Genomic DNA, 17,488 nt, shown 5'->3' with positions numbered 1-17,488 from the left:
ATCGCACCAATGTTCACATGCTTCTTCAAAGTTTGGATGTTTCAAACATGTCTCTAGCACATCAATTAAAACACTCTTGTAGCAGTACGCTTTGAGAGAATAATACTTTGGCAAACCAATCTTCAAGATGACGTTTTGAACAAGCTTGCTACCGCATGCCATCCTTGTCCTGGACCTTGGAAATAAAATGCTATCACAACAAATTAGCTGACTTTGATTTCTGACTTTTCATAGGCAATCTTCTGGTCTATACAATTTTGTACACTTGGGGCATATGTCGCTCTCAAAGTTGTCCCTACCAACTCCTAAAACCTTTCTTCATGAGTCATTGTTGATGGCACAAGAACAGCTAAGGAGAGGACAAACTCTGCACCTATTCCATTTTGAATAACACCTCCAATGTATGTCAAGAAGGGTTTCAAAAATCTCAGCTGCATAAGTAGCGCATTGTCGCTTATCAGGTAGCAGTACAGCCAAACAACCAAAAAGGATAGCTCCCACATAAGAAGGGAGTGCAGGCGATGAGCAGGACGTTTAGCAGCTTCAGGCAAAGGTTATCTATCTCCATCTATGTCAATAGCACCAGCTATATCCTCTGTCCTGTTCCGGACTATTGCTTCTATTGCTTGACTGAGCTGACATAGCTGCTTAGATTGTTCACCCAGCAACTCAATCTTCGTTTGTTTGTAAAATCACAGCACTTGTTTGCTCAGCCTTGATTGTTGTTGACGAACGTTCCCTAGACATTTGGTTTTGGTGGCAGGAGAAAGATATTTTCGCGGGTAGTGACTACTTGGCATTTACCTCTTCAACTTTGTGGTTTTATCCAGTTTTCCTTTCTTCTTTATTTTTTTCTTCACTTATCCTGACACCTCTAGGCACTTGGAACAAACTCATCTCCATTGCGGGTCAGACGCATTTGATCTTTCCCTCAAGACGTTTCGGTGAGGATAAGCAGTATGCCAAATCTTATGCAACTTTGCATGCATGCTTATGGGTAACCAGTTTTCCTTGGTCATAAATGGGCAATGGAAGAAAAAATAAGGGAACTTCTTGATTTCCCCTTCAGCCGCCATTCTTTTGCGCACTCTGCAGTCATATGTGGAGATTTTCAGAAACAGTTTCGCAGGAAAGGCTGTTTTGGACATCCGTCTAGGAATGGCGCAGAGGGCCAGCACTCCATCTGTTCAGAGAACGCGTAAATTCTTTAGTTCTGGTCTAGAGTTGAACTCTATCTTTCTAGCGTTTTGTCATGCATAATTGTCGGTTTCTTTCAGGCCACGTGCTGCGATTAAACCTGCTGTAATCCTTCTTTTCACCAAAACCACGAGGGGGAAACTTGTTGCTGTGTGAACAACCATGGTTCACACTATGTCCAAGAAAACCACACAGTTTCGTTGCAGCCGGTATGTCAGCTGCACCACAAATGAGTGCAGCACGTATCTCCGCTCTATGAATAGGAGATTTCCTAGTTGTGACTTTAATACCATGCCACAGCTCATTAACTTTGTCTACCAGTGGGTTCAGTAAAGAGTTTAGTGATGATGGCTTTTTAGACAGTGCAGGAATAATTCCAACAATAATCACTTTTTCCCACTTGAATCGCTCTGAGTTAGGAAGGGTCATGATGAACGCGTATAGTACTCCAACAGATATGTCTTTGCAGTGTTTGTATGTTTGAAACCAGTCCACAGTAAACATCACGCCAAAACTTCCTGTCATTCCATCGATGAAAGGATTTCCAAGCTTTACCATAGTAGATGTTGCCATATAATTGCTCATCAGTTTGACAATCGCACCAATGTTCACATGCTTCTTTAAAGTTTGGATGTTTCAAACCTGTCTCTAGCACATGAATCACACTCTTGTAGCAGTACACTTTGAGAGAATAATACTTTGGCAAACCAATCTTCAAGATGACTTTTTGAACAAGCTTGCTACCGCATGCCAGCGTGTTCCTGGACCTTGGAAATAAAATGTCATCGCAAAAAATTAGCTGACCTTGATTCCTGACTCTTCATAGGCAATCTTCTGGTCTATACAATTTTGTACACTTGGGGCATATGTCGCTCTCAAAGTTGTCCCTAGCAACTCCTAAAACCTTTCTTCATGAGTCATTGTTGATGGCACAAGAACACCCAAGGAGAGGACAAACTCTGCACCTATTCCATTTTGAATAACACCTCCAATGTATGTTAAATAGGCTTTGAAAAATCTCAGCTGCATAAGTAGCGCATTGTCGCTTGTCAGGTAGCAGTACAGCCAAACAACCAAAAAGGATAGCTCCCACATAAGAAGGGAGTGCAGGTGATGAGCAGGACGTTTAGCAGCTTCAGGCAAAGGGTATCTATCTCCATCTATGTCAATAGCACCAGCTATATCCTCTGTCCTGTTCCGGACTATTGCTTCTATTGCTTGACTGAGCTGACATAGCTGCTTAGATTGTTCACCCAGCAACTCAATCTTCGTTTGTTTGTAAAATCACAGCACTTGTTTGCTCAGCCTTGATTGTTGTTGACGAACGTTCCCTAGACGTTTGGTTTTGGTGGCAGGAGAAAGATACTTCCACGGGTAGTGACTACTTGGCATTTACCTCTTTAACTTTGTGGCCTTATGCAATTTTCCTTTCTTCTTTTCTTTTGTTTTTTTTTTTTCATGTATCTTGATACGTCTAGGCACTTTGAAGAAACTAGTCTCCACCGAGGGTCAGACGCATTTGATCTTTCCTTCGTGGAGTTGAGGATAAGCTACGGAAATTTGCATGCATGCTTCTTACCGCTAACCAGAGCACCATGTGAATTTGGTGCTGAGCTCCATAATTTTTATAGTGTACGCTAGATAATGCTGCACATGCTGTGGGGATGGCAGCTTAGTGGCACTAAGTAGCATAAAATATTCTAATATTAGCAATCACCCACTGGGCGATAGGTACTTACTGAAGTTTGGGCTTTTTAGGCCCGTATTAGACCACAAGTTTTGTGGCTCCGAGTTCTGATAAAGCTCTGTCCTCCACAGTAGACACAATCTTGTCGATAAAATCTATTATTCTTAATATCTCCTCACCCTTAGCCAGCTTTGCAGGTTTGACAAACATCTGAGACTCCTGAGCCGCTTGTGGTTCGGCAAGATGCCCATCTGGATTGTTTACCGCCTGAGGTGCCGCGCCTGTTTGGTAGCCGGCCAGTAACATATCCAGTGGAGTCACAGGAGCTGTTGTTGTAAAAGACATGGTGACGATGGCGAACGAAGTGGAGGGATTTGCTGCTGAAATGGCTGATGAAGCGGCGTTTGAGGCTGTAATTTGGCTGGATGGCGGGGCTGATACTTGTACCGACGATGTACTTGTCTGTGATGAGCTTTTGTGACTGGGTAGCGGCGGTTTCTGCTGTAGGTGCACGAGACATTGCTGACTCTCAGCGATTGCCTTTTTGAGTTACCTGATACACAAAGCCTTTGCCAACTCTAGCTCCGCAAGTTTAAGTTTTTGCAGCTGTTGCTGCAGGGCTCCTTCGTCCTCCTGATCTGCTTCCATGTACTCAGCTGGTCTGGTACAATAAGGGCCAGGAGGTCCCCACGAATGGACATCATGGGGCAGCTTGCACCCCGAACACTTGCGAACTCGCTTCAAGTATTCAGGAACTTAAGGAAGTCTCCAAGAACACCGCAAGTGTATCTTGTTTATCGCTATCATTGCTGTTTGCTACAAACGTTTGATCTGTCGATTTGGCTGTCATGCTGTAAGTAGTTGCTAGCTTGGAAATAAAACAAGGCGCTAAAGTTGCCAAGTTGCTAGCTCTATGAACTGATGTAGAAATGCAATCGAACACGTTTAGTTCGAGAGTAAACTACAAGACCGGGTTGTTCGAAAGCCGATTAACGCTAATCTACGATTAAAAGTTTAATGAAGTTTCCAGTTCGCTCTTTAAAAGTCGTTTTAAAGTCGTTTTAAAGCCTAATTTCAAGCTAAAGGTAAAGAAAAGTTTAAGTCAAAACTGAGGGCCAAAAATCTTTTGGAAGAATCTTTACTGATTAGTAATCAAACTCAAATCAAAGTTCACGTTAATCCAGGATTAGCTTAATCGGACTTTGAACGACTGGGCCCAGTTGTATAAGTTATATTACTAGGTACCATAAAATCACGGCACTGTAGTCGAGTAAATACTTCTGGCAAATAAAATGTTTACCTAAGTCTAAGATGTTGCAAGACAAACAAAGCTTTTCCAACATCCTCGAGTGCTAAAATTACAATCATGCTGTACAATTCCTGCACCCCACATCGAGGCCATAGTTTACAATTTAGAACAGCATCAGTCTAACAATGGCTGATGCCTACCGTAAATGGACAATGGAAGAAAACAAGAAAAGAAAGAAAAATAAGGGAACTTCTTGATTTCCCCTTTAGCCGCCATTTTTGTCTTTTGCACACCCTGCAGTCAAGGTTTCAAGTTTTTTATTATTATGCACTATTTCAATGGTTCACAATAAAAGGAAATTACAATTTATAAGAAAAGTAACATAAAGACAGCCTTAAATTACATAAATGTGAAAAGTTAAGTGTGCGCAGTGACCAAAGGAGCTTAGGCTTTCGACTTGGTCACTGCCACGTGCAACTGGCCTATAATGTGCAACTAACTAGAGCAAAAAAAAAGTAAAGAATAATAAAAGTGCAATAATAGAAACTTACTACCATTTTTACATAAAAAACAATAGTAATGATATATTGGGTATTTAAAAGGTACGATTTGTACTGCTTGTACAAGCTATTATATGAGAGCTTTTTTTAATTTACAAGGAATTTTTTCCCAAATTTTATACCCTACAAATGCAAAAGTGGCAGCTCTGTAATTATTCATTATCGTTAGCCGATGAAAATTAAGTGTAATGTGTTGGTGTAATGTTTGCGGTAACGCTTTTTTCGAACTTATTGATCGGCAAAGCACATGCAGAGCGTAAAATTAAACCCCCGACTAAGGTACATTTTGACATTAAAAGTTATTTTCCAGATGCCATGTCTCGCAAAGCCAATCCAGATTTAAAAAAGATTTCGCTTAGTTCTTTCAATTAGGGGCGTTCCGCTGTTAGTTCGATAACTACAAGCTCTCGCTGCCTCTTTGATGGTTTGTGTAGTTTAATCGTGGTAACTGAGAATGAGACCTCAACTTCTTCCAACTTCAATTTATTTTAACTTATTTAAAACTACTGCTGCGCCTCTAAATATGGCAAGACTAACCTGTGATATAAGCGACAAGAAACGCTTAATTTTTTTTTTCAGAGCAGACACTCATTTTGGCACAATTCGCATAGGTATGCCGCTTTGATTATGAAACATGGCGAGTTCTCTAGAAATCAAGGCAAAACATTTGAAATTCGAAGGCAAACAATTAGAAGATGAGATACATTTTTTGAAGCCTTTGTTTATTGCCGGCACTTAATGCGGGAAACCAAATGTCGCGCCATGGCCCTCACAGCAAAAGCTATTATGAAGGATGCGAAAAAATCTTTGCGGGAAAAGTATTGCCCACGTCATAAATTAACTGATAAAAAGACGAACAAATCGCTAAATTGTATAGCTACGTTTGTTAAACTATCCTCGAATACTATAAGTTGATAGTGACAAGGAAACCTATTTAGAAACCTGCCACTAACAACAAGCTATCATCAAATCAAACTTACGCGCGGGGCGTTTTTTTTATGAGTGTAAATTTGACAAAAAATCAATTGACTTTAAGAGTCTATGCTACAATGTTGTGCAGCCAAACAACTTGAAAAATTTGTAGAGAACGCACTTCCGTCCACACTGAACCCGGCACCAAACAAACATCTCAGTTTTGGTAACTGACAAATCTAACCGGGAAAGCTATGAAAACTATGACTTGTTACTCACAACAAGTGAAAAATCTGATTTAACGTCCTTTTAACCTAACAAAACGTTCGCAAAAATTATTTAAGTGTTGGCTGTTTAATCGGGTTAGGACCAAGAGCACTATTCTTGGCCAAGGTCAGTTCGGGCAAATGAATGCCCCGGTTTGTCAGGATTACCCAGGCTCACAACAGATATTTACTCTTCAATAATTAATTTTAGCTTATCTAATTCAAGGTAAAATTGAAACTATTGATTCAGATTGAAGAAAAAATTATTAAAAAGTAGACGGGCAAATGAATGCCCCAGTTTGTTGTTGTTTCCAGGTAAAGGATTACCCAAGGTCACAACAGATATTTTAGTTTAGCCTTACTAATTCAAGTTAGAATGGAAAATCAGTTGATTTAAATTGGAGAAGAAGAAAAAAAGAAAAGGAAAAACATGTAAATGAATGCCCCAGTTTGTTGTTGTTTCCAGGTAAATGACTAGCCAAGGTCACCACAGATATTTTAGTTTAGCCTAACTAATTCAAGTTAGAATGGAAAATCAGTTGATTTGAATTGGAGAAGAAAAAAGAAAAGAAAAGGAGAAACAGGCAAATGAATGCCCCCGTTTGCTGTTTTTCCAGGTAAAGGATTACCCAAGGTCACAACAGACATCTACTCTTCAATAATTTAATTGAGGCCTTTAACTAATTCAAGTCAAAATGGAAACTCTATTGATTTTTATTGGTGAAAAGTGAAAAAATTATCGAAAAGTAGAAACAGGCAAATGAATGCCCCAGTTTGTTGTTGTTTCCAGGTAAATGATTACCCAAGGTCACAACAGATATTTTAGTTTAGCCTAACTAATTCAAGTTATAATGGAAAATCAGTTGATTTAAATTGGAGAAGAAAAAAAGAAAAGAAAAAAGAAAAGAGAAGGAGAAACTGGCAAATGAATGCCCCAGTTTGCTGTTATTTCCAGGTAAATGATTACCGATCTGTGGCCACACCATGACATGTGCAAGCCTAAAATTAGAAACAGTTGGGATTAGTCAGACCAATAAGAATTCAAACAATATTCAGGATGCTTAATATAATCACACACTCAAATTAAAAAATTTCAATGTATCATGATAAAGTGTCTTTTGGCATCAATAAAGAGTCTAAAACTATTAGGTGCGGTTACACGGGGCCCTTTTACCACGGGAAACTGTATTTAGTAGTGTGACCGACGTTTCCCGAAGTAAATTTCGCGTGTTAAATATCCATGGATACGTCAAAAAGATCACACGAAGCGCCCATGACATTTAACGTGGTAAATTGCTTTGGTGTTTTGATGCCCAAGGTACAAGAGCCAATCATGATGCTCCGTTTGACAGCAAAATTTCTTCGCAGCTCACTCTTTTCTCCACAGGAACTGCGACTCTCATGGCAGTATCTTGTCGTGATAACGCTGGCCCAACTAATCTACAGATGTATTCAAAAGTGGCTCTGGAAACCCGAAAGTTTTCTTTCCACCAGCCATCAAGCGATCCATCATTTAGCAATCTTTCAAACCAAAGCTGTGGTCGAGGAAGACTCCAAACACTTCGACGTGCTCGCACTTTAGTTCCTCAACGTTGAATTCTTCTAGCTAAGACAGCAGTACTCTGTTGTATCATTGCAGGCAACCGCCACCTTTGAAATCTCCTTTGCATCAAGTATCGCATAAAAAGGTAAGCGGAAAGTCGTTGGCGTGATAGCAAGAGAAAGATAGATATGAGGCACGCTAATTCTCTTGAATCATAATGATAATAATCTTTTATTAGGAAGCTTTCGTTCACTAAATGTGGTTTTCAGAAAGGTCCTATAAAGATTAAATCTACAAAAGGTTAAAAAATACAATATATAAGACAAAATTACAAAATGATAAAAACAGCAATTCAAACTGGTAGCTAAAACTTCAAAGATATCATCGATGGGGTTAAAAACTTCAAATTGACAAAAAATAAAAAATGATAAAAGCAAAAAAGCTAAAACTACAAAAATTCTTACCGATAGGGTTAATTAAAAAACCTGGCAAACATGTTTCGCTTAAAAGTAGCAATATTCGTTGCATTTCTGGTCTCTCTCTCTAATTCATTCCAGTCTTTTAGAGAGTGATGGCAAACTCTCTGCTTTCCCCAATTTCTGGTAACACGGGGTAGTCTGAGCATGTCTTTGTTCCTTGCATTATAATTATGAATGTCACTGTTTGTTAGTAAATTCATAGAGTGGTCCATAAGTCCATTAATGCACTTGTAAATATATATACAACGTAATCATCACTCAAGAAGTTGCAATTCAATTTCCCGCCACATTTGCATGACATTATTTTGTTTTACCTTGGGAAATCGCTATTAGCGTGTAACCGCTGGAACCACGGTACACTAAAACCCAAGTGTGATGTACTGCAGGACAATTTACCACGGGAAATGCCATTTACCGTGCTGTGTGTAACCGCACCTATTGATGTCCCTGGCTATAAAATACCCACTCCTGTTCATCAATGTTACACTTTGCTAGCTTTCCACTGATAGTAAGAGTACCATATTAAACAGATATTCAGGAGATAATTTTAAAGGTATCAAGCATCAATGAAAATGAATTGACCAGAAACTTATGAAAGTAAGTTAGCTGTAGCTATAATAATAAATTTACTTTACTCTTATGGCATCACAAAATGCACAGAATTCTACACCATAGCCTTTTCCACCAAGAAGAAAATCTTTGCAATCTGGTTTATCAAGCAGAAGTAAAAGGGCCTTGTAATCTAGTGTAACTGAAACAAATAATAATTATTAATTCAAAAAAGGCAAAAAAAATTATAACCAGAGGTAATAAAATTTTGAGCTATCAACACTACCACATACATTTACATGTGCAGCCTTCAAGTCAATATCTCAAGTGAGGATCTGGAGTCAGGAATTCGAGTCAGAACCTCGAGTCAGCCAGGATTTTGAGCAGGATGTTGTGTCACAATTTCGATGACCATCAATATCGCAGGCGCAGCTTTGTTGAAACAGGAATTTTTCTGTCAAAACTACAAGTTTATTCACAAATTGAGCTGGTCCCCTGACTGAACAAATCAATGAAGATGATTATGTGGCAGGTTATTTATTTTATCACATTCAGTCCTAGTCTCCTTATTTGAATGAAGTTGTGCAATCAGTAACAAATATTATTGTTAGTTGAAAATGTTGAGCAAAAGTTGAAATTCTACAGTTATGCCTAATATTAACACATGCAGTTGCTAATAGAATGATTGGTAAATTTTTCTTTCAGATGTCATGCGCCTTTATCTCGGTCAAAAAATATATAACATTAATGTCTGCCATATTTTACAGTCTGACAGTACTAGAGTACAGATTGCATGCGTATTGATCTGTATATCAACTTATGGGCGATTCTTCAGACTCAAAATCTGTTGTAGTGCAGTAGATAAACTGTATTTTGTGAAATCCACCTTATTCCCACAAACCACTATGTTAACCTTCAAGACAACTTAAGCAAATTACATGACCAATACAAAGTCGTTACGTTTCCTCCCTTGATTCCTGACCCGAAATTACTTTATTATTATTATTATTATTATTATTATTATTATTATTATAAAACTATTCAAAGATCAACTATTAGTACATGTATCTTTGTTTTTAAAGAGTACAATAGTGGAGCAAGCATTTAAGTTGGACAAATGTCATGATGAAAATTAATTATAGAAATTGAATGTCTTGAGTAACAACAAGAACATTTTACAACAACAATATTATAATAATGATAAGGTAGAAAATCAAGCAATCAACAATAATCGTGGCCGACAATGGGAGACCGCGAGTCTAATGTTGTGTTTGAATTGGGCTGCCTGTGCAAATGCATGCAGAACAAATTGAGGATGGCACCCATTGATTACAATTACTTAAAGTACATGTAATAATAATGATTTTATTGGAACTTTGGAAACCATTAACCACAAGACACAAGGACTTTCTAGCAGACCTGGGGATTCATCTATCATTTGAAGCAATCCAGAAGGCCTGTTTGCTTGGAGCAGCACACATTCTCAGGAAGGTTCTGTCATAGAAGGGAGAGGAAATAAAGTTGGACCGAACGGATTTGTTGTGACAGTTGTTGACCCTAGACCCCTGGGTGAGGTCTGGTCCCGGCCAATAACCCCAACTGGCAATAAAGGTCTGGCATGGAATAATAATAATAATAATAATAATAACAATAATAATAATAATAATAATAATAATAATAATAATAATGATAATAATAATCATAATAATAATAATAATAATAATAATAATAATACAGTCAACTCTCTCATAGCGACCACTTCTCGTAAGCGACCACCTCCCATAAGCAACCACCTCGTAAACAACCGTTTTGTTTCTCAGTCAAGTACCATTTCAAGAGCTCCCTAATAGGCGACCACTACTCAAATTTCCTAAGAGACCAAGACCACTTTTAAGGCCAGCAATTACACATATTCTTTTGTTTTCTGTTTCCGGTAAGCAACCACCCAACATAATCGCGTATGATCGCTTGTTCATCATTACTCAAAAGTGACAAAAGTTCAATTTTGGTGACGCTTTCCGGGACTGCTGACAGATAACAACAGTTTACAGACAGAAAAGATGGCTATAAGTAGATCTGTAGCTAAATGGGAACTGTTACAGTGATTTGTTTCAAAATGAACCATGAACAATGTTATACAAAGTTTCATCACAAGAATGAATAGATGAGAAAAAATCAAAAGGGTGGTCGCTTATGAGAGAGTTGACTGTAATAATAATAATAATAATAATAATAATAATAATAATAATAATAATAATAATAATAATTTAAATAAAATTTAAAAAATAATTCTTTATTTATAATAATAATAGTAATAAAAATAATAATAATACTTACCCCACTTTCCCTCAAGTTGAGATAAATTAAGCAGTGTTTGCCACCCTGAATCGGGTAGCTTTGCTTGGAGTTTGAAGTACAAAAGTACCCAGTCCGGGACTCTCATACTTCAAAGAACGCGAGTGTGAGTTTCCGAGGACAAAAGCTCAGAGAAACCTCTCTTGCCTTTTTCCCAGCCGTTTCCCAGCACACAAGCAATCGATTTCTCATGATACTTCTCGGAGACACCGTCAAGAGAAGTCGTCACCTCCTTACATTTAGCCAATACTTTTCTGTTTTGCGTAATTATTCCGCAGTCAGGACTGTTCTTTGTTTTCTGAATGAAACTGCGGTAAGATGATGACGGGCACGCTAAGCACGCTTAGCACGCTCTTTTTCTTTTTCTTTTTCAAACCTTCCCAAATAATTTTCTCTTCCACCGAAATAATTTTCTCTTCCATCGTAAGCAGTGCCCAACTCGAAATCAGCATGCTCCTTTGGGCACTGCTCACACTCAGCCTAACAAATTTATCCTAATTGTTTTTAATGCTCCTTGTATTATAAATGTTCATTGTTTTTTATGTATTGTATTGAATCTCGTTGTACTTGTGAAAAATGAAATTGAATTGAATTGAAAAAAAAATGACGAAGATGGGCTAACACGGTCAGAAGATGGCGTCGATGGCCAGGAGCAAGACAAAGGTTGAACGTCTGAAGCGGCCGTAGAATCCCAGCTGATGTCTGTATTACTCTCCAGCTCACAAATGTGAGGTTGGAGAGATTTTAGCTGCAGTTCAAGAGAGACGATTGACTCTCTTCTCTCCTCTAGTTCGGGGTTGAGGGCTAAGAATTGGCTTCGATCAAAATTCACACCAGAACCAAAATCCTGAAACTCGCCAGGATCGAAGTCTACAGCAACTGATTTACGGACTGCACCACAGACTTGAACAACGGTGAACAAACCAGGCCATCCAACGGAAACTCTTTGCGATGCAAAAGACGTAGTAGTCGGCACGCTGCTGGAGTGAATTGGAAGAGTACGAGGTGGATTTTGCGGGGAAAAGTTCCCGCGCTAATATAAAATGCTTTTTATCTCGTCAGGAAAACGTCCAAATATTTTGCTTTTCGCAAAATCTGTCGTCCGCGTTCCACAAATTTTCTCGGTAAGAATGTACCCATTTTTTTTCGCGATCAAGAGAAGCGCTTGTGACCCTCCAAAGACTGGAACCTTCAAACAAAGTTGCCATCTTTGGTGCAGCTTTCTCCATATGAAGAGCAGTGCTTCGGATGGCTTAGCAGTCAAATGCATGATGCTTTGAAAGACCCCCTAAAGAAGAATATTAACGGGACTGTAAAATTTTAACCTTTCAACGCATACTAACAAGCGCGATCGTGCTGTGTTCTAAAGAACAACACAACACCCTGACGTAAAGGACATTTCAAACATGGCCTGACGATGTAAACGAACGTGTTAACAGCCTCGCGCGTTTCTTGCAAGTCGCGTGAGAGATTTTTTTTCTTTTACGTTTTTCCGCTCTCGTTACAATTCAGCATACAACAGCAGATTATTTTGGCGATTTTAAATTAGAACGATGTTTCTTGCCTTGCCGTATCTTTCGATTGCTTGCTTTGCATTTATTGAAAACAGAACGTAAGAATGTCGACATTGGCGATGTGTACCCTTTCTTTCCATACTGTGCGCTTTATTGTGCGTGAAATCACTACAAGATACTGCTAATTGAAATGCGTGTAAACGGGACTTAGAAGATAGTAAAAAAAAGCACGTTTCACGCGAAAGCAAGTTCTCTAACGTGATTTGATTCGCGGCTGAGATCAGTTAAGATAATTGCTTCAACACATTCCCTGATTCGGCCCAACACCGTGCTGATCTATGTCTGTCGTCTTTACTGGGCACACCCAGGCATCATTTTACAGTTCCCGGAGAGAATTCTTTTTGAGGCCTAAGTTCGTCATGTCTTAATTTTTTTGATACCAGCATTTTTACCCAATTTATTGTTCCTGTGTTGAATCTGTGGTCCCCAGTGTAAATTTTGATCAATGTATACACCTTAATATTTTATTTGACTTTTCCCTTCAGTATTATGTATATGTATACTTCTATTTAATTTTGGAGATGAGATTACCATATAGTTTGTCTTAGCAAGATTAATAGAAAGCTTGTTAATGTTGCAATACTTAAAAACTAATTTTAGTTCTTCATTCATGATGGTTTCAAGATGCTGTAACTTATCACATGTGTAAAACATGTTTGTGTCATCAGCAAAAATTCGAAATGATAGTTTCTTAGAGCATTGTGGCAAGTCATTAATATAAAGTAAAAATAAAAGTAGGCCTAACGTTGACCCTTGTTGTATGCCACAAACAATTGTTTCATAGCTGATTTAGTATTGCCAATCTTAACAAACTGAGTGCGATTATGTAAGTAGTTTTTAAACCAGTTAAAGGGAGTTCCACGTACTCCATAGTGGTAGAGTTTTGATAACAGAATGTCATGGTTCACAGTATCAAATGCCTTTGAGAAATCTAAGAAAAGACCAAAGGTAACCATTTTCTTATTTAAAGCCTTTTTGAGTGAATCAGTGATTTCTAAAATCGCTTGTGCAGTTGAGTATCCTTTCCTAAGGGACTTGTCAGAAATTAGCAGGGGGGGGGTTGGAAAACAGGGGAGGGTCACAGTTTTTTGAGCCCTTCAAAAGGGAGGGTTATGAAAAAAAATGACAGGAAAAGAGGGAGGGTCACAAGAAATTAGACCACCATGATGGTACAGGGATGCGTTAAAATATCATGTTTTACACATCATTTTTATTGTTATATCACTCAGAAGAACTGATCTGTCTAACAGCATCACTATCAAAAGTGCTACCATCAGGATCATCCTCAACATTATTATCACCATTGCTATCATCATCGTCATCATAGTCATGCCCACCATCACTATCATCATCCTCAGTCTCACTCATGGTAAATGCCATATGTTGCTTGATAACGTCTTTTGCAGCGACAGGGAACAGTCCCTTGTCAAATGCATATCGGATGTAAAGCAACTGTTCTTTTTAGGGTGGTTATTTCCTCATAATAGAGTTAGGAAATAGCAAGGGGTAACAGGCCTGCACAACTTCTAACAATGGAAACATTTGTGTAACCTCTTTATATTTTTGCCCTGACAAACGTGTCATATATAAATAGACATTTTCCTTTTTTGCAAAGGGTTTTCGTTGCTGCTCTCAAGTTTGCTGGCCAGAAGTGGGCCAACATTAATAAAATGTTTATTGAACTGATCTGCAATATCAGCATTATTAGTGTGTGCTATTATTAGTATATGTGGACATCCTTGGAAACAGTTTTTCGCAGGAAAGGCTGTTCTAAAAATGAAATTAAATGGGGAAGGGTTGACTCAAGGATAGACACCTATGGAAGCTCCGGGTAATGGGCTCCTGACAATGGTCTTTGCAAATTAAAGTTGAATCCCTCTTGAGCTGATGTAAGTATATGAAGAAATAACATTAAATAAAGCAAAGCATCAAATGAAAGGTTTATGCTCACATGCTAATTACTAATTGATACAGCTTTCATACCATTTATTTGATCAATCAATTCTGTTCATTTTTTACAGAACCTCCTTAACCACTGTTGAGTTGTTTCCACAGTGCTATTTAAATTATTAAATCATTACTGCAGCTGTTTGCTTCCAAAGCACACAAATTTTAGCCATTTGTGAGTTGAAAACCCCCTGATTTGCACTCCGGCTCGCGCAGTGAAATTTTTTTTCCGAGTATGCCTGTGTCACTTATTGAGTAATACATCATTCTCAATTGTTCACCAGGCTTAAAATATTCTATCACATTTATTCCACGTTTGTTAATTTTATTTCAGTTGACTACAATTTATGGTTGACTGGCTTCCCGATCACCGCAAGTTACAAATCTAGTGCAAAGAAAATCTGGAATCCTACAAATCCCTGGCTAATCTTAACTTAAAGTAGCACGGATAGGAGTGAAAGGGTCAAAATTTGTTGACGATTACACCAAATTGTCACACACAATCACCAGACTAAGAATCACAAGTTGAGGCGTCAGATGCTGAATCGTTGTACTCACAATCTTCATCAAGATTTATTCGAGTTGTCTTCGTAAGTCTTATGGACAATCCATTAACTTCCAATTAAATGATCATTTTCAATCAACAGCTCACATGCGATTTACACCCTTTCTGAGTCACATGGAATTGATGGCATCCCATTTTTCTGTTGAGAATTAAAAGCAACGTAACTGAACTCATAGCCTCCTCAAATCACAACCCCTGATGGCCTATTGACATGGAGGAAGGATACATTTGTGGCTTTTGCGGATTCACCACAGAGGAAGGATAGAGGAGGATACATCCGTGACTTTGCCACTGGAAGGGTTACCTGGCTTTAATTTGTTTCTTTTTTTGTTGTTGTTGTTGTCTTTTGACATGTGCTTTACATGCATGACACCTACTCACTTATTAGAGTACATCCCATCTGTTTGCCTCTCTCTCTGTGAGCTATCCTTCTTACTTAAGTTTTAAATGTTGTTTCTAGATGAAGAATTTTCTCCCTGTGTTTAACAGTTACTACACTCAAGTGACACCCATCTCAGAAAGAAAGCTGTCCTAGAATTTCTTTTGTATTCAAGTCTGTTCCTAATTTTAGTTGGTTTTGTCCTTAAGTATTTTAATTGATGCTTCTTAGACAATTTTTAAGACATGTGAATTTGTTTTTTTATATTATAACTCATTCTATCTTATAACAATTTTTAAATTTTGCAAGTATAAATAAATTTCTCGGGTGTCCCAAGCGAACTGCTTGCTGTTAGAAGATCTTTCTATTGTACTCTTGTTGTCTCATTGATAAATAGCGTTTGCACAATAAATTATCTTCCATTGGTAAACTTACTTGATGAAGACATTTGCTGAGTTTCTTAGCCTTGTGCCAAATATCAAGGGAGTGAAACAGTTCCATTAGTTGAGGGAATTTCTCTGTAAGGATAATCAAATTGGTAATAGTTGGCAATCTACACAGCATCTATTATTCTAAAGCCATGTTTATATGGAGATAAAGTAATACATGTGATATGTGTGCAACTGGAAGACCAAAATGAGTACATATTGTTGGCAATACAAAAAATTGTTTATAACCTGTCAATTTCTGCCTTGTGGGCACCTCACTATAAAGAAAACTAAATGATGGACAGGCTTTAGAGTCATCTATATTGAAGCATAGGGCAAGCTTAAATCAGGCAGCACATCAGCGGCATAACCATATGCTTATAATTTTATTAGACACAGAAGAATAAGGGCGACAAACTTAAGCACAAACATTTGGATAAGATTTTGCACTTGAGCATATATCCTTATGGTTATGTGGTTAGAGTGCTCATTAGTTCAGTATGCTTATCTTAGGATTATGCTGTTATGTTATATCTTGTTGAAAACCCTGGTAGAGAGACTGGTAACAGAACAAATGTGCGTAAGTCATATGTATATTATGTCAGCTTTAAAAGTCCTGAGTGTGTATTGTGGGAGTTGTCTGTTGACTGTGTTTCATACTAAATATATCAAAAGCCGGTGTACCTTTCATATCACGTACAAGCTTTATGATAGAAGAAGAGGCATCTGTTGTGAGCTCGCTAAATGGGAGACTATTCACCAGCTTTTCTAGGAGTCGACGCAAACCTTCCTTCCCCATGGTGACCGAATTACCTCCAGTTTCCCTCTTGTCGATAGCAGACATGTTGACCATGCCTTTGCTTGCATGTTCCATCAAGGTGTAGACACAGTACCTCGCTGAATGACCTGGTGAGTCGTTTCTGCCATTCCCACACAAACACACTTCATCATACTGTTTACATGTAAGTATGTCGACAATCAATGCATTCATTTGGGTCCAAATGTCCTTCACGACAGGTGCTGAACAATAACGGCTGTTGACCGGCTTTGATTCAGACGCCGTACTTCACATGAGCGGAATCGAATGCATAAATTATCATAATGTATTTTTCCAGCAGTTTTATCTTAAGACATGTGTAGAAGAGTGTTGAAGAAAAAAACAACATGGGGGCCTGGCGGGCAAAACTTTCTGTGACGAGTTCTAGCGAAGCTGACATGTGTAGTTCGTGTTTTAGGACGACAAAATATAAATGTTTGAAATGTAAAATTCCCATTTGCAACAACTGTTCGATTTTTGAGGAAGATGAAGATTCCCCGGGTTGGATGGCTGGTACAAGCGTGGGATATTGCGAGCCTTGCCACGGTGCAAAAGACGCCATGAAAGCAGTCAACATCCACAACTGCAAATTCAAAGAAGGGCACATGTAAGTGTTCAATTTAATCTAAATAGTCCTTTTGACCACTTGTTTGTCTGAAACTATCTTAATTGTATGCAAAGAAGTACAGTGCGGCATTGTGTGACTTTGACTTCCCTCGAAATTCAGTGATATAAAGGTGTTATTGCAAAGAGCAGCATGTGCATACGTAAGGTGTATCCAGCAGAGATTTTACTATGTTGTACTATTTTGTTAATTATTAAGGGTTGGGTGCCAACTGGAAAGGGTTCTTTTCAACCTTAAAATTAACAGCACAGAATTTTGGTAATGGGAATTTTAACTCATTTGAAACATGAATTTAGAGGGGAGAGTGTCTTGAGATCTTTAAAAGCTTTTAAGGGGGTACTGTTTAAATGGAGTGT

General features: G+C 38.3%; 1 protein-coding gene, 1 long non-coding RNA gene and 2 pseudogenes across 2 annotated transcripts; 1 reads left to right on the top strand and 3 right to left on the bottom strand.

Annotated features, from left to right (window-relative positions):
- Positions 1–1,622: 1,622 nt before the first annotated feature.
- Positions 1,623–3,229, bottom strand: LOC146470397 (uncharacterized; annotated as a pseudogene).
- Positions 3,230–6,662: 3,433 nt separating this feature from the next.
- On the bottom strand, positions 6,663–11,118 carry LOC146470396 (uncharacterized). The gene is made up of 3 exons (XR_014867015.1): positions 10,780–11,118; positions 8,529–8,644; positions 6,663–6,870 (listed from the first exon to the last, which is right to left on the bottom strand). It is a non-coding gene; the product is annotated as an uncharacterized LOC146470396 (long non-coding RNA).
- A 2,474-nt stretch (positions 11,119–13,592) lies between these two features.
- LOC146470395 (uncharacterized) lies at positions 13,593–16,713 on the bottom strand. Its single transcript, XM_085121932.1, has 4 exons — positions 16,375–16,713; positions 15,636–15,780; positions 14,971–15,022; positions 13,593–13,793 (listed from the first exon to the last, which is right to left on the bottom strand). Exons 1-4 carry the CDS (start codon positions 16,679–16,681, stop codon positions 13,593–13,595), a joined length of 705 nt encoding a protein of 234 aa, XP_084978058.1. The 5' UTR covers positions 16,682–16,713.
- Positions 16,714–16,854: 141 nt separating this feature from the next.
- The window catches only part of LOC146470394 (uncharacterized), a 2,081-nt pseudogene continuing 1,447 nt past the window's right edge, over positions 16,855–17,488 (top strand).

This window comes from Pavona decussata, unplaced genomic scaffold, assembly GCF_977016875.1.
Source record: "Pavona decussata unplaced genomic scaffold, jaPavDecu1.1 SCAFFOLD_114, whole genome shotgun sequence".
Lineage (NCBI taxonomy): Eukaryota > Metazoa > Cnidaria > Anthozoa > Scleractinia > Agariciidae > Pavona > Pavona decussata.
The sequence above is the reverse complement of the archived record's forward strand: the minus strand, read 5'-3'. Positions and strand labels throughout refer to the sequence as shown.

What these genes read in the sequence shown, in the direction of transcription:
- LOC146470395 (XM_085121932.1), bottom strand. Translation starts at nt 16,681, where the DNA reads ATGAATGCATTGATTGTCGACATACTTACATGTAAACAGTATGATGAA. An exon ending in TTATCAATGAGACAACAAGA is followed by an intron (nt 15,023 to 15,635) that starts GTACAATAGAAA and finishes AATTCTCAACAG; the next exon opens with AAAAATGGGATGCCATCAAT. An exon ending in AGAAAGGGTGTAAATCGCAT is followed by an intron (nt 13,794 to 14,970) that starts GTGAGCTGTTGA and finishes GCATTTGACAAG; the next exon opens with GGACTGTTCCCTGTCGCTGC.